Source organism: Stegodyphus dumicola, chromosome 6 (genome assembly GCF_044657685.1).
Source record: "Stegodyphus dumicola isolate Sdum_Otavi_A_Nest chromosome 6, ASM4465768v1".
In the NCBI taxonomy this organism is placed as follows: domain Eukaryota; kingdom Metazoa; phylum Arthropoda; class Arachnida; order Araneae; family Eresidae; genus Stegodyphus; species Stegodyphus dumicola.
Window position 1 is genome coordinate 95,644,705 of NC_140773.1, and position 23,149 is coordinate 95,667,853.

Here is a 23,149-nt window from a genome sequence, read left to right on the forward strand (position 1 = left end):
GCCACTTTATTATGGAGGCACCCAATAGGTGGGCGACCTTTGCCTCCTATGAGGACGGACAAATACAACCACGCCTTTACCGGGATTCCAAATCTGGCCCTCTGTAACTAGAAATATGAGCAAGTCAGATCGTTGGTTGGTATCGCAGTCGGCTCCTGCAACCACTGTGCAGTCTTGGCGGGACAAACAAAGATAATTTTTTATAATTTAATCTAATTTATAAGATAATATATTTATGGGTGCCCCTTGGCGATTTTTGTCTGTACATGGACACAAAGTTTGCGCGCCAAAAATAATAATGGCGATTTTTGCAATAATCGAGCAAACAAAACCGCTCACCAGTGTGCAGCTCAGCGCTAAGTTGATTGCGCTTCTTTTCGAGCTAAAATCAGTATTCAGTGCTCGCTACATTATTCTCTTTGTTTTCTATATTCGCTCGCTAATTTAACCCAAACCAATTTGCATTCTGGCAAACATTGACAGAAGAAACTGAAATTGCAGGAAAGAATTAAAATAACGAGTTAGCTAAACTTTACAAAGTTGAATGAGAATTATATTACAGTCTTTCAGAATGTTCTTTCATGCATGAAGCAATTAAATTACCGAGATATTTTAAGAATAAATTTTAAAGTAGGTCACGCACAAAAAGCACATTTTAATAGAATCGGCGAAAGGTTGTTTAATTTAATTATTTAGGGATGGTCTTGTCTCCACTGGAACCCGTGAAGCAAATGTTTTTGGCAGTAACTAACGATGCACTCTATTACCACTAATTAGCGTTAGAGAAATTGAAAAGGCTCAAGAAAACTCGATAATTGTTAAGCTTTAGAGGTGCGGGGTTATTAGATTACAGCAATTTATCTCCTTATTCTCCAAGGTGCAACGCAATTTGGACGAAACGACTGTAATTTGTTTCAAATGAATCAACTGGGGAATTAGCTGTTCATGAATCTGACAAGTAAACTTGCTTTAATGTTCTAAGATATTCCGGCTATTTTGTAAACGTATTCTAAAAAAGGAATGCTCACTCAATATGATTTGTGAAGAACGACACGAAATTCAAACTGTAGAATAAAATAAGTAATGATACTGCATTGATTTCTCTAAAATCAATTTGTAACATATATATTGAAATTACAAGATTAATTTCTTCGAGAAAATAACTACTTATATCTAAGTTTAAAACATTGTTATTTAAAATTAGTCCATTTTTGAAAAGCGCAATTTTGGGTATGTTACATAATTTAAATTGGCACAAAGGCAGTATAAATTATTAATGTCCTGTACCCAAATGGATGCGAAGAAAGTAAGAGCACGTAAGCAATTTCACAAAAATGATTGCACAATCGTGTATGCACGCATTTCATAGGAAAAGCTTTGCTATGCATATTATTTTCAATAGGTGGAACTGGTTTCCAGATCTTCAACAGTTTAAAAAACTTGCAGACGAGAAGCATTGCGCAAAAATATTAAAAACATTAAAGTTGGATATATCATCAGGCCATAAAATGTAATAGCATAATCATAAAATGCGTAATGTATATAACATAATACAATAACTTCATAAAATGTGCATAATGTGATCACAAAATGTATAATATATAACAGTATAAAAACTTCATAAATCAAACAGTATGATATAAATGTATATAACACAAAATGATCCAAATGCCAAGCACATGAACATTGCAAAAACTGTGCAAATTACAAAATGGATATAAATGGCAAATTCGTTCGATGGGTGACATCATTATACTCTTATAAGTAATACAGGGGCTGAAATTTTAGTTGAAATTTATGCTGTTAGATTTAAAATCCACCTGCTGCTCGTTAGATGGAGATGAATTTTCACCAAACACAGAGAAATTTCATAATTGAACAATACTCTGCAACATACATTTTTACTTTTTGTCTCTTTCCAACAGACTTGCATTTTGTTTCTCTTGAAAAGATTCACTAGCTTTTCTTACAGAAGAGGTGAAGATTTTAAAGAAACCTTCCCAAACTTTTGTGAAAACAACAAGATAATGTAATCATATCGAACGTAGCATCCATTTTGGTAACCTAAGTCCAACAAACTGGAAGATTATAACTAATTAACTAACTTGGTGACTAATACCCGAGTAAGAGTGTTTATTTTTAAGCGCTACATGGGAGACTAAAATTCAAAAAATTAATGTAATGCTAACCCCATTCGTGCCCACTTCTTAAAAATGGCTTCTAAGGAAAACTAGATTTTTTTTTTCTATGCCCAGTTCGTATATTGATAGACTGTGTGTTATCACCGAGTATTTTACTCAACTGTTATTAATTATGTGTAAGGGAGTGGAGAGTTGAGTTTATACATGTAAGGTACCGAACGCTCCTGTTTTATTTAAAAAACTTCAATATATTTAGTAGAGGAAAATGACAGTTCTGAGCCAGGGAGCACAGGGAGCGGGAGTTGAGGGAGCTCCCGAGAAGGAAGGCTCAGCCGTGGAAGGGAGGCTTATCTGAAAATGGGGACAGGGAGCCTTATCAGGAAGTGGATGCGAGTAGAGTACTTGCTACGTCACAGAAAAAGGACGTGTGCTGAGGTTTTTTAATTTGGTGATTTAGGCATTTAGTAGTTATATGATAATGTGTACTTATTTATATTGAGTTCTTAAAAACGTATATCAAGTAGGTATTTTAAGTGACTGATATAGTTCATTTCCCCCCCCCCGGGGGTCGACGTAGAGAACTCTGCGAAGCTACTGGCTAGGATCTGTACCTAGGCAGTCTCGGCCACGGGGGTATAAAATTTATGAACTTGGTGGTTCTGAAAGCTCTGGGAAAGGTCACTTATTGGCCGGCTTCGGAGTCTGGCACGTCCTAGCGCGGCGTGGTGCTAGTAACCCGTGCGGATTTCCCCCGGGGTCGCTGGGTAATGTCCCGCCGCGACGGGCTCGCCCGAGCGACTGGCAGGAGCAATTGACGACCGGTGCTGCCTGGTGACGTATCCAGGTGGTGCGCGGCTCTGCTGGAGGGTAATAGTGGAGGTTGAACCTCCACGACGTGCCCGAAGGCAGAGTCGACCTGTAGTGAGCTAGTTCTCGGAACAGGGAAGCCCAAAACCTATAGTTCATTTCCTTAAACAGATATAAAATAAAATGTTTCCTTCACAGTATAACCTCTTCCGAAGATAATTATTTTCTTACTTTTATTTATCCTATGACTGAATATCTGCAAAATTGCTACATGTCATCACAATTTAATAAGAGATTATATTTTACTGATTTGTTGGAGGTGATTTCCCTTCGTTAATAAATTTTTAGCCTTCGTGTTTTTTGTTCGTATTCCAACTGTTTTACTACGTATATGATGATTATCTCCTAGTTACCCTGAACGAGGATTATTTTCGAATTTAATGATAGAGTGATCCTATACACTCAGAATTTTACCTTATTTCTTAAATCTTCTGTTCATAATATCACATATACTTTCCGTAACCTTCATTACATTACTCATTTTTATTCCTAAATTCATTTTACCCAGAGTTTTTTTCAGACTTGTTAGGCAATACTTTTAACTTATTCGTTATATTTTATGAGTGTAATTACTAAAACACGCATTTTCGTGTATTCTATTATTCAATGTTACATGTAATTTTTAACTTTTTTCGTTCTTTTCAAAGTTAGCGATCTTCAACATATTGTGTATTTTAACTGATTTCATACATTTTCTAATCATATAGATGACTTGTATTTAATTTAAGATGTAACATTTCTAGCTTGTTTTGTACATTTTAACCTTCACACTATTTAATATACTCAAATTTTTAACCAGTTTATATTTTCACACTGTATACATGACTTTTACTTGACTTCTCTCATACATTTTAACCTCCATGATTTCCAATATAGTCCTAATTTTAACATAATTCCTGCATTTTCATATCATATATCTGACGTTTATTTAATTTTATGTGTAAATTTTAACTTATTTTCTATTTTTTAACGTTTTTAGTTTCCAACATACTCTGAGTTTTAATTAATTTGCTATATTTTCACACTATGTACATGACTTTTACTTTATTTCTCTCATACATTTTAACCTTCATAATTTCCAATATAGTCCTAATTTTAACATAATTGCTATATTTTCACATCATATACCTGACTTTTATTTAATTTTAGGTGTAAATTTTAACTTCTTTTCTATATTTTAACGTTTTTAGTTTCCAACATACTCTGAATTTTAACTAATTTGCTATATTTTTACACTATGTACATGACTTTCATTTAATTTATAGCTACTTTCATACGTTTTAATCTTCGTAATTTCAAATATAATTTACATTTTAGTTTAATTCCTATATTTTCTAACCATATATATGAATTTTGTTTAATTTTAGATGTAATTTTTAACTTGTTTCGTACATTTTAAACCTTCGTAATTTTTAAAGTACTCTAATTTTGAACTTGCTTATTACATTTTTCTACCATATACCTAACTTATTTAATTCTAGATGTAAATTTAAACTCCTTTTCTGTTTTTAATTGTTTTTAGTTTCCAACATACTAAGAATTTTAACTAATTTCTTATATTTTCACATGACTTTCATTTAATTTGTAACGACTTTCACACGTTTTAACACTTCTAATTTCAAACAGGCTCTTAATTTTAGCTTAATTCCTCTATTTTCTTACTATGTGTATGAGCTTTATTTCATTTTAGATATTATTTTTAACATGTTTCGTACATTTTATACCTTCGTAATTTTTAAAGTACTCTAATTTTGTACTTGTTTATTACATTTTCCCACCATACGCACGAACTTTAGATAATTTTAGATGTCATTGTTATACTTTTCTGATACTGGGTTTCTTTCTAGTTTCCAACATACTCTAAAATTTAACTCTGTTTTACAATTTGTGATTGTAATTGCGCTTGTGATTTTACTATTTCAGATAAATTAACATGCTTAAAGTTCTTAATAATAGAGATCGATTTCAATTAAGCATTTTATTTTACAACCTTTAACTGTTATTCATATCCAATTCGTTGAATAGCCCTTACTTAATCCATATTTTATAGTACTATTTTAATTTGCCAATTCTACAATTTATCATTCTGTAGTACTCTTACCATGACTTATCCTACTACTTTACTTCATTATTAACTTCATTCGAATTTTCAAACTTTAACATTTCCTGCATATTCTGGCATTTCCTTTTAATTCTTAATACCCTTTATATATAAATATATGTTTTTAAGCTCTTCAGTGTTACCAATGTTCAGTTTGGAATCTTGATTCTCATTAAGCTAGTTTGATAGATTCCGAATTTTTAGAATGAAATCTCAACTTTCATCCATAATTTTAGACCCATATTCATTCTTTCATGTACTCATACAAAATTCTTTCTTATTATTTTGAAAGCTCAGTACCTTTTAATTCAGTAATTTGTACTAATTGAATGCATTCTACATCACTTTAAATGTCTCGACTATGTAAATTTTCACTTTATTACCTTTCCCTACACTAAGTACGGATATTTCTACCTTCATGAACGAATTTCATGTGAAATGGACGAACTTTGACGTTACATGTATAAAAGAAATTTCTAAGATAAACATTTACAGTATTGAACAAGAGATGAATGACCATCGATTTTACCCATTGGTTACCATTTCATCTCTTGAAAGTTTGTTTTATTGATATGCATTAATTTCTAACGCATAATGTTAACACATTTTCTTAACTTTGTTCAGTTCCAACTTAATTCACTAGACAATTTCATATCTAGACTATTTTTTAATTTTTTAGACTAAAATGTTCTTTTCGAAAATTAATTTATTTACCAATTTATTTTCTTATGAACGAAATCTTGTGAGGTACTTTACACAACATATATCATTACCAATATACCCATATTTACAGAAGGAACCACAGAGAAAGAGACATTTTACCCAAATCTCCACTATAATTTCGAATATTTTAATCTTCATCACAAATACAGAAATTTCTTCGTACAATACTCATCATATCAGCTAAATATTCCTTACTAATACTCATTTAATGAGGAATACCCCCTTTTCAATAAAAAATTACACCCAAATAAGTGTTCCGTTTTCTTGTAATTGTACATATATGTTTGCATTACAGGAACTTTCTATGCATTTTCGAGAACTGTAATTTGCTAAATATTACCTCTTTCTGAAATAAAAACTCCAAAGACTATTCAAATCATTCATCTTCACCTGCAGTATTTCCCGCAATACCGAATACTTATCTTAGAACTATTTTCTTAAGAACTAAATACGATAGAAGCATTTTTCACTATAGAATATTTAAGGTTTTACCCAAATGAGGATATAACCTTTACCGAATTTTAGTTATTTACCCAGAATTCCAACAAATTTTAGAAAATGTGCTATAGAAAGCAACTTATTTACCTAAACATGAGTCTTAACAGATTTTTATCGGCTTCAGGTTTACTATCAGCGGGAAAAACCTGAAGTTCACTTTATCTACCCTCGTCAGTATACACAGAAAATTCATGAATCATTCTGTAGTACAATTAACATTTTAATACTAATTAGCTAATTTTAATTAATTTTCAATTAAGATTTTAAAAAGAAAATATATTTATGCGACATATTATCAAATTATTCCCAAGCATTATTAAGATAAATGCAATTGAATATCCACGTACACACTACAAAAATCCCATTCATTAGGAACGGTAAAACTTTACCAACACTTAAATGAAATGTAAAATCTTGCAATGCATTAATATAAAACCTGAGTAACATATCATTTCCTATAAGCAGTATACGATTAAAAAGACTTTTCTTATAACTTATCAACTTTTAAGAAGTAAGAGTAAGGTAATGAACCAACGTTTTTAGAAATTTTCCTTTATTTTCTAAATCTACCCTTTTGCAGTAACGAGAAAATTCAGTCATACTCCTATTTTATTTTTATGTAGGCATGCGCATTTCTTCTAACAGACAAAAATCTGAAAATATATCACTTTTCCAAAGATTTAGCTTTAGACTTACTTTAATCGGAAAAGGAAAATAATTTTACTTAAAAAACAGCATATCATCTACTCAAAGAACTTGAAGTAATCACGATCACGTCTATATGTAGCACTCAGTGATTTAGTATCAAACCAAATTTTGATATTGTTTAATCATGCAAGCAACAATTTTCATCTTCGAGTTAAATTTTATACGACTGCAACAGATTTTTCAATGGCTTTCATGCTCACATTGTGTAAAAGACTTCTAGTTTTGACTATTTTGATTTCTAATATTGAGAAATACATTGATTATTTTCAGAAAACGTCATTTCACAATCATACTTTACCACTCTGAAACTTTTGAATAACACTTTCTACCATAACGACAACCAGATACTACATTATTTTTTTACAAAAACATGAAAATTTTTTTTTCTAAATCCTCTTCTAGAAATACTAATAAATTCTGCTATAGAAAGGAGATTCAATTCCTATTATAACTCTATATACTATTTTCAAAGAGAAAAGACACTCTAGATGATAACATATCACCCATATATTTTTAAAAATTTAGAACAATTTCAATAAGGCAAATTATCTACAGAGTTTTCAAATACGGATATATTTCTGAAAGAAACTTCCTAACATACCGCTCATTTACTTCTAAACCATTTAAGTAAAACCAATCAATTCATAATAGTCTGCTCACTCCTTGATGGTGCGATTTTTATATAATTATTTTACATTTGTTTTATTGGCAAACTGAAAATTGGTATTTGCTATGTAAAATTTATGGCTGAGGCAAAGTTTTAGATTTCTGGTTAATATTATCTTGAGAAAATGTTTTACACTACTTTTTAACATGCTATATTGTGACTTTAAATATCTGCTGTTTTAGATTTGCTACCTATGTACTTACAAAAACATTTATTGGTCATGAAGACGATTATGAATCAAAGTAGACCATCACTGAAATAAAAATCATTGTTTTAGGATAATCATATCTTCTTTATTTGGACATATAGTTTTTCTTTCCAAATCTAGCGAAATATATATATATCAAAATATTACATCCACATTAAAATATTGGAAATTCGGTGTCATGTTACAATATTTAACATTCTGAAATAACACTATCACTTTCTCACAGTACTTCTGATATGAAATTACTTTAAATTCACAGAATATATTTTATTTTACAGAAACATGGTTCTTGCCTTTATGTATACTAAGCAATAAAAAAGCAATATTAAAATCAAAGCAACTTAAAAACTGGAATAGCAAGATATTCGCACTTAAAGCTTGGTATTTGAATAAAAAAGGTTTTTCAGGTACTTAAATCTTTGAATAAATATTTCAGAAATTTTCAAAATTTGGTTTGAGAAATCAAAAAATGCTTAGTTTCATAAAAGAAATTCAAAAAATTATTTTAGATGAATCATATATGTATAGCGATATATATTCTAAATTTTGTATACATATTTTAATTTTAAAAAACAAATTATGTTTATTCACAAGATTAGAACACATAATCTTGTAAATTGTAAGCTAAATTTTAAATTAAATAATCGCAATATTTGGAAATGTAATTTATCAAAAATACTTCTTGAAAAATTTTATAATAATGAAAATTTGAATGTGTTAAAACAGCTGATCATGTATATATGTCTCAGTAAACCTGTATTATATTCTGATAGATTCAACTTCTTTAAATGCTACTTATAAGTGAATATATTAATACAATTTGTGAATTGATATTACTAGTACTTTGTCGACTTGAGCATAATATGCATAAAAATATCGAATAATAAATTTTAATATACATTGAAATAAGAAAAAAATGTGAATTTAATTTCCCTAAATTATTCAGCTTTATTTGCAATGTATGAGATTCAGAAAATTAGTAACCATAAAATACTCTCATGTTATTGTTTTTAACTTCATATACTGCAAAAGAATTGTTTCTATTTCTTATTACAAAATCATTAAGAACTTAAAATTAATTAACCCCAAATTATGAATAAAGCTTATCTTCAGTTAGCTTACAACACTTTTTACTTTTGAGAAGTTATATGCATACAAATTCCTATACATTAATCATTATAGGTGAATAATTGTTTACATATACTTTTAGACTAAACTTATTTTTATATATGTTAATTCCAATTCGAAGTCTCATGTGGAAAGAATAAAGTAAAAGTGAAATAATATGGATTAGCTCACATGTGTAAGATAAACATTCATGTTTCATAATTCTGCTGAAAATTAATATGTACTTTATTGATTGGTTAAATATGAGTAGAAATCATTAATCTGCAGAATTATAATAATTTCCATGAACAAAGTAATTTAAAAATAAATGAAAACAAGCAATACATGAAAAACTCTTTATTAAGAAACATATTATACATACATAAATTTTTACTCAATAATAATAATATAATAAAAATATTAAAAATGCAATAATTACTCAATTTTTACTCAATAGCTATGTTGCTAAAACATGTATTTAACGAGTCCACACATGCTCTAGGGCTCTAGGAGTGCTTATATTGTATAAAAAACTTCCCGTAAAATTGTAAAAATTTGTTAATACATGTGCATATTGCACACTAAATACGAAATGGGATTTAAATAAAATGTCGAATGCCTTCATGGCGTGATTTGGACATGCTATTAACTTGTTATCTGCTTTAATGTAAAATGAATTTGGAATGCACACTAGAATCGGTTGCTTATTCTGCCCTGGTTCAAGAGACTCCATGTCTTCTATTCCCTGAAAATAAATTTCTTCATTAAGAATACATCCATACCTATGAGGGCAAGTCAAATAAAGTTTATCTTTCCAATTAAAAAATATTGCCAGAAAATTTTTTTCTTCATACAAAAATACTACTCAAGTAATTTTATGCACATAGAGGCCTTTTGCTTTTAGTTTCTGTAAAAGTGCAGTATCAAAACATATAGGAATATTTAAGTATTATATTGATGCAAATATAGAATAGGATAGTAATGCATACTGCTATTTGTGCATTGCTTCTTCATGAAAAGTGTAATAAATAATGTAAAAAGAACAAAGAATATGGAGAATTAGTCTGGCTTATTCTTATGAAACCAAATATCATTTCTTCATATTAAACTATGATGCTTGTTCTTGATTTCATAATTGCCCTAGTCTGACTGGAATTACTTTTTGAAATTCAAGCAATTTCTCCAACACTATACAAGTAAAAAAAAAATCTATGTTCACTATATGATACATGCATAGAAATGATTACTGTCATGCTTTAGATGATACAAAGACATCACACATAATACAAACCTTCTTATTCTCTCGAAATATTTGCTAATATGTAGGTGACATTCAAATCAATGCCATTTCAATTCTACAAAAATTAGCTAAATGACGATGCATCATCTGTGGGTACAACAGTTGAAAGCAGCTTGAGAACATGAATTTTAGCCACATGAGGCCAAATACATTCACTGTTGTAAAATGGCTCGTTTAAATATGATCTGCCCTCTTAAAATGAATGTGCAAAACATACAAAACTCATAAATACTTACATTAGCAAATATTAGAAGTGCAGAATTCGGAATGTTTTTTTGTAAATAACAGCCTGATGCCAAAATACTTGTTTTGCCTTTACTCTACAGAAATAAAAATAAAAGTATATATATATAAAAGACATAAACTGGATAACAATTGCATGTGAAATGTAATTATTAATTGAAGCTACATAAATATCACACATGAACCTTTCAAGAAAGAAAATGTAGCAAAGTTCAAAGGATATGCAGCTCAATTCACTTACATATAGTATCAATAGCTTATTTGCATACACATACACTACAAACTAAAAATATTATCCCATTAAAAGAATTTTAGCTAAGCATATGAAATTATTTTTTATGCATAGACTTATGCCAAGTATTTACTCATTAATAATGAATGAGACCTTTTTTTACCTTTTTCCCTCTTCCTTTACCATAATTTGGGCTGGGCAAAAGTTCTGGGAGCAAAACTAATGCTTTTAGATCATCTATATATATGAAAAAAATACACAGACTTTTATTACATAAGGATTACAAAAATATCATTAAAAAGGCCTTTGGTACTAGAGGTACATGGATTTACAGCTTACTTTTACAAGCCAGAAGAAAAAACTTTATAAGCCATTTAAGAATGACCAATGCAAGTAATAGATAAAAAATTACTTTAGGTAATTAAAACAGTACGTAAAAAAGTTTTAAAGTATTATATGATTTATAATCCTAGTTAAATTTTTAAAGATCTTTACCACTAAAATCAGCAATACTTGGTACCAGAAGATCAGGCCGTTTTGATTCAGCATATCTCAAAATTCTTGGGACATAAAAAGATGAAAACTTTCCCAAGAAAGTGTCTGAATTGGGATGCATGCGTAAAAATTCTGCATCAATCTGCAAACACAGCATAATTTCCAGTAAGTTTATACAAAAATCAAAAATAGGTTATCTAGTACATATTCATAAAAATGTTGATTTTAAAAACTGAATGCATGTGGTTAATGGTTCAGTTTCTTAAACCAAGCATATCCTGAATGAAAATTATTACAAGAACTTATGTGTTTTAACATAATGCTGAAAAATGATTTTGAACTGAAATTCTTTGAATTGATTATGCTGAAACTTTGATTTTAATTTCCTGGCTCGACACATTTTAAAGATCACCAATTATACACTATGCGTATATGTAAATTTAAAGTGCAATTACTAACTGAAAATTAATTAGCTAAATTTCTTACCATATCTCCTCTATAATCTTGTAGCCTGGGATATCTCTCTAAAACATCTGTTATGGTCATGCCTGAATCTCTTATTTCAGTTTGTCTGTCAGCCATTGTTTCAGACAATATATCTGAAATCGCCTGTCTATTGGGTTCTATGGGATTTTTAAATTTCATCCACATTATCTATAACAAAAATTTATATGCACTAATTTTCAAACATTTTCTTTAAGTATAGATGAAATATTTATAACATAGAAATATTTTAAAATGTTATGAATATGAATTTTACGAAAGCTGAAAAAAACCTTTTCTTCTAAATCCTCTTTAGTCAAACGTTCTGTTTCAAGAGATGATTCTATTCTGCAGATTTTGAAGTTTTGGCTAATCCTTTTTTTCTTTGATGGACTTCCTAAGCGTTTTCAGGCCTATTCTATAAATCTTATTCCTGTGGTCTTATCATAGAAGCTTTCCTGCACATAAATAAATACACATCACATAACTAGATAACATGTTTTAAAGTAATTTTTTGAAAATTAAAGAACACTTACATGCCCATGTGGGAATCTTTTTGATTTCAACAATGGAAATGCATCTACTAATGCCTCTGCAGTACGTTCCTTCCATTCTGAGGATGAGTAGCTAAAAAAAAAATAATTTAATGGAAAATTCTTGAAATTCATATAAAATAAAATATTTTCTTAATTTTCAGAATGTATCTATATCTTCTAGACTTAAATCAATGAAAATATATTCAAGTTCACTAAAAAAACTTACACAGTTCCACATAAGTTTACTAATTTTGAACAGACTATCCTAAATAGCAGCTGCCTGTCTTCAGTCTTGTAGGAACCCCTATCCAAGTTGTCACAGAGCTCTTTGCCTTGTGGGTGACTGCTGACCCACTTTCTGATATAAAAAGAATCCTGAAAAAATTGAGAAAATTGTAATAACCGACTAATAAATCACAACGTGTTCTTTTACATAATTAAAACTAAAAGACAAATTTTATTACCTTGTTTGAAATACACTGGTTATATATTTTGGATATGTCTAAAGACACCTCTTTTCTTTGTATATTCTGTGGAGAAATGGCACTTGCACCTTGACAGACCTTTTCAGTGCATTTTTCATCTGATGGTATTGAAGCAACCGCTTGAACTGATGGGCACTAAAAAGAAAATGACTTTTCAGATAATAATATAAAATTATCCTTCATTGTTATTCCATTATTGAAAATATATTGTTACCCTTATTCTATTCACAATTTGCATAATATGCTTTCTGTACCCTAATTTTATGTTCATTTCTTTCAAGTCATCTTCTGTGATATCAGGAAATGTCAACCCAGTGACGCCTTCTTCTGTAAGAAATATATAGTATAACATTCTTCCTAAATTTTAATGACAACTAAATATCAATCAGTGCAATATAGCGCAGAATGACAGACAAGGTGAAAGAACAGCAAATTCAAAACTATAAGGGGACAAAATTACTTAGAAAAAACAGGAAAGAAATCTTTAAAAAATTATTGAATAACTGTTTCATTTATATAAAATTTTACTAATTCTTATCTTTAAATATTAAAAACTTGAAATTAATTCTGTGTAATAAACAATTTCAATAGATTTAACAGTGGTTATATATGATATTAATTTATTCTCATAAATATTACGATTTATTTATATTACAAAATCACAGATAAATCAAATCAAATGATATGTTAAATGGAACTTCAAAATTTTGAGTCATAACTAAATTTTCTTAAGAGCGGAAATTAGATATTTATATGTATATTTAAAAGTATTAAGACAGATTATATTCCCAAAAATGTCTCTAGTAAATTAACAAGGTATTTTTTAATTAATTTGGTTAATTACCAGCATTAATAAATAATTTTTGTTACTTTCGCTGTGCGCTCAATTGATAATAATTATTTTATCGATTCATTATGTCAATTTACAAATTATGACATTAAAAGTACGTATAATGAAAATTATATGTGCTTGTAATGCATTTGATAAGATAAACATTTCTCTTAATATGGTTTCTAGTTTAAGAAGTTCCTACCCTTATTCTTTAAAGAAATTTATAAACTACCTTTCTTAACTTTAAGTAATAAAAGTTTTAAATGAGCAACCTTAGCTGTTTAAGATTTGTTTCATAAAAAAAAAAAAAAAAAAAAAAAAAGGGGATGAAATTTTTTAAATTTCCAACCAACCTGTTCACGAGATTTAAACCTCACAGGATTTCACCGAACTACAGTGATTTTACCGCGCGGCCGCTGGTGGGTTCGTGGCTAATCGGGAATAGTTTCAACAGTAATGTTAAGTAGAAAGAAAATTATTAAGCTTATAGGCAGGCAAAAACGCATAATATTTATTGCATATAAATGTATATTAGGAGAAGAAGTATGACATTAGAATGTGTGTGTGCTTATTGCAAAGCCTCAAGGACTATCTGTGCAAGGGGAAGAATGCCTTCGTGGAGGTCTTTCTAAGGGAAATTGGTTCGTATACATGTTGCACATGGGGAAAATAATGAAAACGCCCATGCAGCTAGTCCCTTCACGTGATTCGAACCCAGGACCAAACTACCAGATTACAGCGACTTTACTGTTCGTCCGCTGGTGGTCAATATTTAGGGGATATGCATTAATGCTCGGAGAAAAAGCATGATATTAAGCATTTATAAATAAAAATTAGCCTGTGAAACATTATATTTAGCGCATATAAATTTAAATGAACATTAAAAAAACATAATATTAAGCATACGTAAGTAAAAATTACATAAGAGTAAATTACATAAAATAATGTTAGTAAATGAAATCAATTTAGCCTTTCCCCATTTTCTCAAAATTGGCCCCAAAACTATAACATTAAGAAACTTTGTGACAACCCATTACCTTAGAAGAACACATTCTTTAATCAGAATTCTAAAATATCTTTGATTGTATCTTAACCGTTGTATTTCATTTCATGCCGAAACAAGAACTCGAGTATGCAGTTTTCTAAATTTTCTTTGCAAACACTTTCAAATCACTTTTAGAAAACATAGTATGGAAATCAGACAAAATAATAATAAATTGAGAAAAAATGACACATGCAAATAAATTTTGAACATCAGTGAAAGAAACCGAGGAGACCATATGAGCTACACCTACACTATCGAGAATAATAATACATTTGCAAAAATATAAGTGTTAGAATGCTGATATGACACAGGTAGTGCTAGTGTTTATACTTTGTAAAAATTCAGATTTGCAACAGTAAGTGAATTTTATTTTTACAAACTATAAGCAGAATTTATAAAAAAAGGAAGTTAAAAATCAATGAAAAACTGCTATAAGCTGAAAACGATATGACTTTAACAGAGAATTCAGTAAAGTATACGGTTTTTATTTCTTGCAATTCTAACAAATAATTTGTGTTATAAAAAATCAAAACTCTATAGTATGGATTTTTTTCCCCCACCGCTGTTCTTCGTACTCGAATTAGGAATGCATGCGAAACTGAATTTGAATAATTAAAGTCGATAGTGTTGTGTAAATTGTTTAAGAAGTGTTTACAAAAAGTACCATCCATATATATAGCTTTTATTGTGTTAACAGTACGTAATAAATAAAACGAAGTTACAGCATTACACTCTTAAAGCAAATTTACCTAAAAAAAGAGCCAACTAAAACTCCTTTTCATTACATCCTTCAATTTTTACACATAAATCTAAAATATAAGATTATAATTTATGATAAGTAAGATAGTTCTATTAAGAAATAATTGTATATATATTTTAAAACTAAACTTACTTTTGGCAGAGGAGCTGCGTTCATTGTTACGATGTAGACAACTGTCCTCACTTAAAATAGCGCCTCAGCAAAACTGAATGGTCACTCTGCGAGGGTAGAGGCACGACCGGAAGTCGTTCTTCCCCTTAACTCACTCCCTTCTCCAAGGTCATTTTGCAAGTGGAAAAATATGTTCTGTTACCAAAGCAGTAAACTTGCCTTGTTTAACACGAAACGGAGCGAAAATTGCTGTCACGCTTCAAACTCACTCTGAGAAATTTAGAGTGATTTACCTAAACATGCGTCTTAACAGATTTTTATCGGCTTCAGGTTTACTATCAGTGGGAAAAACCTGAAGTTCACTTTATCTACCCTCGTCAGTATACACAGAAAATTCATGAATCATTCTGTAGTACAATTAACATTTTAATACTAATTAACTAATTTTAATTAATTTTCAATTAAGATTTTAAAAAGAAAATATATTTATGCGACATATTATCAAATTATTCCCAAGCATTATTAAGATAAATGCAATTGAATATCCACGTACACACTACAAAAATCCCATTCATTAGGAACGGTAAAACTTTACCAACACTTAAATGAAATGTAAAATCTTGCAATGCATTAATATAAAACCTGAGTAACATATCATTTCCTATAAGCAGTATACGATTAAAAAGACTTTTCTTATAACTTATCAACTTTTAAGAAGTAAGAGTAAGGTAATGAACCAACGTTTTTAGAAATTCTCCTTTATTTTCTAAATCTACCCTTTTGTAGTAACGAGAAAATTCAGTCATACTCCTATTTTATTTTTATGTAGGCATGCGCATTTCTTCTAACAGACAAAAATCTGAAAATATATCACTTTTCCAAAGATTTAGCTTTAGACTTACTTTAATCGGAAAAGGAAAATAATTTTACTTAAAAAACAGCATATCATCTACTCAAAGAACTTGAAATAATCACGATCACGTCTATATGTAGCACTCAGTGATTTAGTATCAAACCAAATTTTGATATTGTTTAATCATGCAAGCAACAATTTTCATCTTCGAGTTAAATTTTATACGGCTGCAACAGATTTTTCAATGGCTTTCATGCCCACATTGTGTAAAAGACTTCTACTTTTGACTATTTTGATTTCTAATATTGAGAAATACATTGATTATTTTCAGAAAACGTCATTTCACAATCATACTTTACCACTCTGAAACTTTTGAATAACACTTTCTACCATAACGACAACCAGATATTACATTATTTTTTTACAAAAACATGAAAATTTTTTTTTTCTAAATCCTCTTCTAGAAATACTAATAAATTCTGCTATAGAAAGAAGATTCAATTCCTATTATAACTCTATGTACTATTTTCAAAGAGAAAAGACACTCTAGATGATAACATATCACCCATATATTTTTAAAAATTTAGAACAATTTCAATAAGGCAAATTATCTACAGAGTTTTCAAATACGGATATATTTCTGAAAGAAACTTCCTAACATACCGCTCATTTACTTCTAAACCATTTAAGTAAAACCAATCAATTCATAAAATATTTGAATTTTCCATAAAGTTTAGTACATCTATACAGATATTTTATTCATGAACTACTAAACTTTGAAAATAATAAGAGTGAAAACATCACTATTTCAGAATTTAGGAAGTGATCTTCAATAATGAGAGTGAACATATACCGAACTTCATGCAAAATTTTTATCGTTTCATACCAAACATTTCACTATTTTGTAGATTCTAATAACATAGCCCAATCTTTTTCAAAGAATATATATCATTTCACATTAATTAGAGAGTGCCATACGAGTTTAATTGCAAGTGCTTACTGAATGACACTAAAAATTTCAAGGAAAAAATCAAATATTTTTCATCTTTCATGAAAATCTGTGAATAACAATAATATTTCATAAGAGCTAGAAGACTTAGTGCAATGAAACAGTATCAAAAATAGAAAACTATTTTCAAAATTTGAATTCCCATTGAACATTTTAGATATTCTTATGTAAAGTTATATCCGAAGTTATATCGATTCAGTCGAACTTGAAGACCAACCAAATGTACTACATGATTTTACACATTTCTGGTATTTTTTCCCGAAAATAGAAGTTTATATTTTTCATACGCAAACTACCACTACTGGGATATGTACATATCCTTGTTTAACAAGGCCTCACTTTCCTAATCGCTTGCTTACCAGTCGAAGATAATAAAACTACCCCTTCTTATTTTAGATGATTCACTTTCATAAGGTTGGATACATTGGCCATTGTCTTGGGAAGCGTGATGCTACATTTCTAAAAACGTGAAATCTGCTTAATATATGAAATATGCATAGAATTATATAAAATTTTGAAAAGTTTCAAGTATTCTTTAAGTAGGTCCTTGAGTATTGTAGTCTCTGTTCTGTATGTAATATAGATTATTCAGCTTTTCTTATAGCTTGTATTGTGTAACTGTAGTATTATGTGAAATTTCTGGATGCTGTGCTTCGAATATGGAACTTAAAATAGTTTTGTGCAGTATAAAATGTCATTAATTCGTTGTAATAGTTTGCGTATGAAAAATATAAACTTCTATTTTCGGGAAAAAATACCAGAAATGTGTAAAATCATGTAGTACATTTGGTTGGTCTTCAAGTTCGACTGAATCGATATAACTTCGGATATAACTTTACATAAGAATATCTAAAATGTTCAATGGGAATTCAAATTTTGAAAGTAGTTTTCTATTTTTGATACTGTTTCATTGCACTAAGTCTTCTAGCTCTTATGAAATATTATTGTTATTCACAGATTTTCATGAAAGATGAAAAATATTTGATTTTTTCCTTGAAATTTTTAGTGTCATTCAGTAAGCACTTGCAAATAAACTCGTATGGCACTCTCTAATTAATGTGAAATGATATATATTCTTTGAAAACGATTGGGCTATTTTATTAGAATCTACAAAATAGTGAAATGTTTGGTATGAAACGATAAAAATTTTGCATGAAGTTCGGTATATGTTCACTCTCATTATTGAAGATCTCTTCCTAAATTCTGAAATAGTGATGTTTTCACTCTTATTATTTTCAAAGTTTAGTAGCTCATGAATTAAATAACTGTATAGATGTACTAAACTTTATGGAAAATTCAAATATTTTATGAATTGATTGGTTTTACTTAAATGGTTTAGAAGTAAATGAGCGGTATGTTAGGAAGTTTCTTTCAGAAATATATCCGTATTTGAAAACTCTGTAGATAATTTGCCTTATTGAAATTGTTCTAAATTTTTAAAAATATATGGGTGATATGTTATCATCTAGAGTGTCTTTTCTCTTTGAAAATAGTATATAGAGTTATAATAGGAATTGAATCTTCTTTCTATAGCAGAATTTATTAGTATATCTAGAAGAGGATTTAGAAAAAAAAAATTTTCATGTTTTTGTAAAAAAACAATGTAGTATCTGGTTGTCGTTATGGTAGAAAGTGTTATTCAAAAGTTTCAGAGTGGTAAAGTATGATTGTGAAATGACGTTTTCTGAAAATAATCAATGTATTTCTCAATATTAGAAATCAAAATAGTCAAAAGTAGAAGTCTTTTACACAATGTGAGCATGAAAGCCATTGAAAAATCTGTTGCAGCCGTATAAAATTTAACTCGAAGATGAAAATTGTTGCTTGCATGATTAAACAATATCAAAATTTGGTTTGATACTAAATCACTGAGTGCTACATATAGACGTGATCGTGATTATTTCAAGTTCTTTGAGTAGATGATATGCTGTTTTTTAAGTAAAATTATTTTCCTTTTCCGATTAAAGTAAGTCTAAAGCTAAATCTTTGGAAAAGTGATATATTTTCAGATTTTTGTCTGTTAGAAGAAATGCGCATGCCTACATAAAAATAAAATAGGAGTATGACTGAATTTTCTCGTTACTACAAAAGGGTAGATTTAGAAAATAAAGGAGAATTTCTAAAAACGTTGGTTCATTACCTTACTCTTACTTCTTAAAAGTTGATAAGTTATAAGAAAAGTCTTTTTAATCGTATACTGCTTATAGGAAATGATATGTTACTCAGGTTTTATATTAATGCATTGCAAGATTTTACATTTCATTTAAGTGTTGGTAAAGTTTTACCGTTCCTAATGAATGGGATTTTTGTAGTGTGTACGTGGATATTCAATTGCATTTATCTTAATAATGCTTGGGAATAATTTGATAATATGTCGCATAAATATATTTTCTTTTTAAAATCTTAATTGAAAATTAATTAAAATTAGCTAATTAGTATTAAAATGTTAATTGTACTACAGAATGATTCATGAATTTTCTGTGTATACTGACGAGGGTAGATAAAGTGAACTTCAGGTTTTTCCCGCTGATAGTAAACCTGAAGCCGATAAAAATCTGTTAAGACTCATGTTTAGGTAAATAAGTTGCTTTCTATAGCACATTTTCTAAAATTTGTTGGAATTCTGGGTAAATAACTAAAATTCGGTAAAGGTTATATCCTCATTTGGGTAAAACCTTAAATATTCTATAGTGAAAAATGCTTCTATCGTATTTAGTTCTTAAGAAAATAGTTCTAAGATAAGTATTCGGTATTGCGGGAAATACTGCAGGTGAAGATGAATGATTTGAATAGTCTTTGGAGTTTTTATTTCAGAAAGAGGTAATATTTAGCAAATTACAGTTCTCGAAAATGCATAGAAAGTTCCTGTAATGCAAACATATATGTACAATTACAAGAAAACGGAACACTTATTTGGGTGTAATTTTTTATTGAAAAGGGGGTATTCCTCATTAAATGAGTATTAGTAAGGAATATTTAGCTGATATGATGAGTATTGTACGAAAAAATTTCTATATTTGTGATGAAGAAGATTAAAATATTCGAAATTATAGTGGAGATTTGGGTAAAATGTCTCTTTCTCTGTGGTTCCTTCTGTAAATATGGGTATATTGGTAATGATATATGTTGTGTAAAGTACCTCACAAGATTTCGTTCATAAGAAAATAAATTGGTAAATAAATTAATGCAAACTGACATTTTCGAAAAGAACATTTTAGTCTAAGAAATTAAAAAATAGTCTAGATATGAAATTGTCTAGTGAATTAAGTTGGAACTAAACAAAGTTAAGAAAATGTGTTAACATTATGCGTTAGAAATTAATGCATATCAATAAAACAAACTTTCAAAAGATGAAATGGTAACCAATGGGTAAAATCGATGGTCATTCATCTCTTGTTCAATGCTGTAAATGTTTATCTTTAATTTGTTATCTTTAATGTAAATTTCTTTTATACACGTAACGTCAAAGTTCGTCCATTTCACATGAAATTCGTTCATGAAGGTAGAAATATCCGTACTTAGTGTAGGGAAAGGTAATAAAGTGAAAATTTACATAGTCGAGACATTTAAAGTGATGTAGAATGCATTCAATTAGTACAAATTACTGAATTAAAAGGTACTGAGCTTTCAAAATAATAAGAAAGAATTTTGTATGAGTACATGAAAGAATGAATATGGGTCTAAAATTATGGATGAAAGTTGAGATTTCATTCTAAAAATTCGGAATCTATCAAACTAGCTTAATGAGAATCAAGATTTCAAACTGAACATTGGTAACACTGAAGAGCTTAAAAACATATATTTATATATAAAGGGTATTAAGAATTAAAAGGAAATGCCAGAATATGCAGGAAATGTTAAAGTTTGAAAATGCGAATGAAGTTAATAATGAAGTAAAGTAGTAGGATAAGTCATGGTAAGAGTACTACAGAATGATAAATTGTAGAATTGGCAAATTAAAATAGTACTATAAAATATGGATTAAGTAAGGGCTATTCAACGAATTGGATATGAATAACAGTTAAAGGTTGTAAAATAAAATGCTTAATTGAAATCGATCTCTTATTTTTAAGAAAATTAAGCGTGTTAATTTAGCTGAAATAGTAAAATCACAAGCGCAATTACAATCACAAATTGTAAAACAGATTTAAATTTTAGAGTATGTTGGAAACTAGAAAGAAACCCAGTGTCAGAAAAGTATAACAATGACATCTAAAATTATCTAAAGTTCATGCGTATGGTGGGAAAATGTAATAAACAAGTTCAAAATTAGAGTACTTTAAAAATTACGAAGGTATAAAATGTACGAAATATGTTAAAAATAATATCTAAAATGAAATAAAGCTCATACACATAGTAAGAAAATAGAGGAATTAAGCTAAAATTAAGAGCCTGTTTGAAATTAGAAGTGTTAAAACGTATGAAAGTCGTTACAAATTAAATGAAAGTCATGTGAAAATATAAGAAATTAGTTAAAATTCTTAGTATGTTGGAAACTAAAAACAATAAAAAACAGAAAATGAGTTAAAATTTACATCTAGAATTAAATAAGTTAGGTATATGGTAGAAAAATGTAATAAGCAAGTTCAAAATTAGAGTACTTTAAAAATTACGAAGGTTTAAAATGTACGAAACAAATTAAAAATTACATCTAAAATTAAACAAAATTCATATATATGGTTAGAAAATATAGGAATTAAACTAAAATGTAAAGTATATTTGAAATTACGAAGTTTAAAACGTATGAAAGTAGCTATAAATTAAATGAAAGTCATGTACATAGTGTAAAAATATAGCAAATTAGTTAAAATTTAGAGTATGTTGGAAACTAAAAACGTTAAAATATAGAAAAGAAGTTAAAATTTACACCTAAAATTAAATAAACGTCAGATATATGATATAAAAATGCAGGAATTATGTTAAAATTAGGACTATATTGGAAATCATGGAGGTTAAAATGTATGAGAGAAGTCAAGTAAAAGTCATATATACAGTGTGAAAATATAAACTGGTTAAAAATTTGAGTATATTAAATAGTGTGAAGGTTAAAATGTACAAAACAAGCTAGAAATGTTACATCTTAAATTAAATACAAGTCATCTATATGATTAGAAAATGTATGAAATCAGTTAAAATACAGAATATGTTTAAGATCGCTAACGTTGAAAAGAACGAAAAAAGTTAAAATTACATCTAACATTGAATAATATAATACACGAAAATGCGTGTTTTAGTAATTACACTCATAAAATATAACGAATAAGTTAAAAGTATTGCCTAACATGTCTGAAAAAAACTCTGGGTAAAATGAATTTAGGAATAAAAATGAGTAATGTAATGAAGATTACGGAAAGTATATGTGATGTTATGAACAGGAGATTTAAGAAATAAGGTAAAATTCTGAGTGTATAGGATCACTCTATCATTAAATTCGAAAATAATCCTCGTTCAGGGTAACTAGGAGATAATCATCATATTTGTAGTAAAACAGTTGGAATACGAACAAAAAACACAAAGGCCAAAAATTTATTAACGAAGGGAAATCACCTCCAATAAATCAGTAAAATATAATCTCTTATTAAATTGTGATGACATGTAGCAATTTTGCAGATATTCAGTCATAGGATAAATAAAAGTAAGAAAATAATTATCTTCGGAAGAGGTTATACTGTGAAGGAAACATTTTATTTTATATCTGTTTAAGGAAATGAACTATATCAGTCACTTAAAATACCTACTTGATAT

General features: G+C 28.8%; 2 protein-coding genes across 3 annotated transcripts in view; one reads left to right on the plus strand and one right to left on the minus strand.

The window, feature by feature from the left end:
- Nucleotides 1-23,149, plus strand: part of LOC118205217 (desert hedgehog protein A-like) — a 94,904-nt gene that overhangs the window by 30,111 nt on the left and 41,644 nt on the right. The gene's annotated exons all lie outside the window — the stretch shown is intronic.
- LOC118204058 (uncharacterized) lies at nt 9,363-15,891 on the minus strand. Of its 2 annotated transcripts, XR_015041680.1 has the most exons (8): nt 15,564-15,891; nt 13,009-13,121; nt 12,774-12,929; nt 12,536-12,684; nt 12,310-12,400; nt 12,067-12,231; nt 11,777-11,944; nt 11,294-11,432 (listed from the first exon to the last, which is right to left on the minus strand). XR_015041680.1 is itself a non-coding variant. In XM_085818685.1 (5 exons), the coding sequence occupies exons 1-5, from the start codon at nt 11,933-11,935 to the stop codon at nt 9,499-9,501; spliced, it is 726 nt and encodes a 241-aa protein (XP_085674811.1). In that variant the 5' UTR covers nt 11,936-11,940; the 3' UTR covers nt 9,363-9,498. The 2 variants fall into 2 exon arrangements, 1 of the variants encoding a protein (XP_085674811.1); XM_085818685.1 differs by lacking the exons at nt 12,067-12,231; nt 12,310-12,400; nt 12,536-12,684; ... (1 more) ...; nt 13,009-13,121; nt 15,564-15,891 and adding exons at nt 9,363-9,765; nt 10,557-10,640; nt 10,959-11,032 and having other exon boundaries at nt 11,291-11,432; nt 11,777-11,940.

Bases quoted from the DNA above. Each gene is read 5' to 3' on its own strand.
- LOC118204058 (XM_085818685.1), bottom strand. From the start codon at position 11,935: ATGAAATTTAAAAATCCCATAGAACCCAATAGACAGGCGATTTCAGAT. The intron at 11,033-11,290 runs GTAAAGATCTTT...TCATATATATAG, and splicing joins AAGTATTGCTGATTTTAGTG to ATGATCTAAAAGCATTAGTT. The intron at 10,641-10,958 runs GTAAAAAAAGGT...TTATTTCTGTAG, and splicing joins GTAAAGGAAGAGGGAAAAAG to AGTAAAGGCAAAACAAGTAT.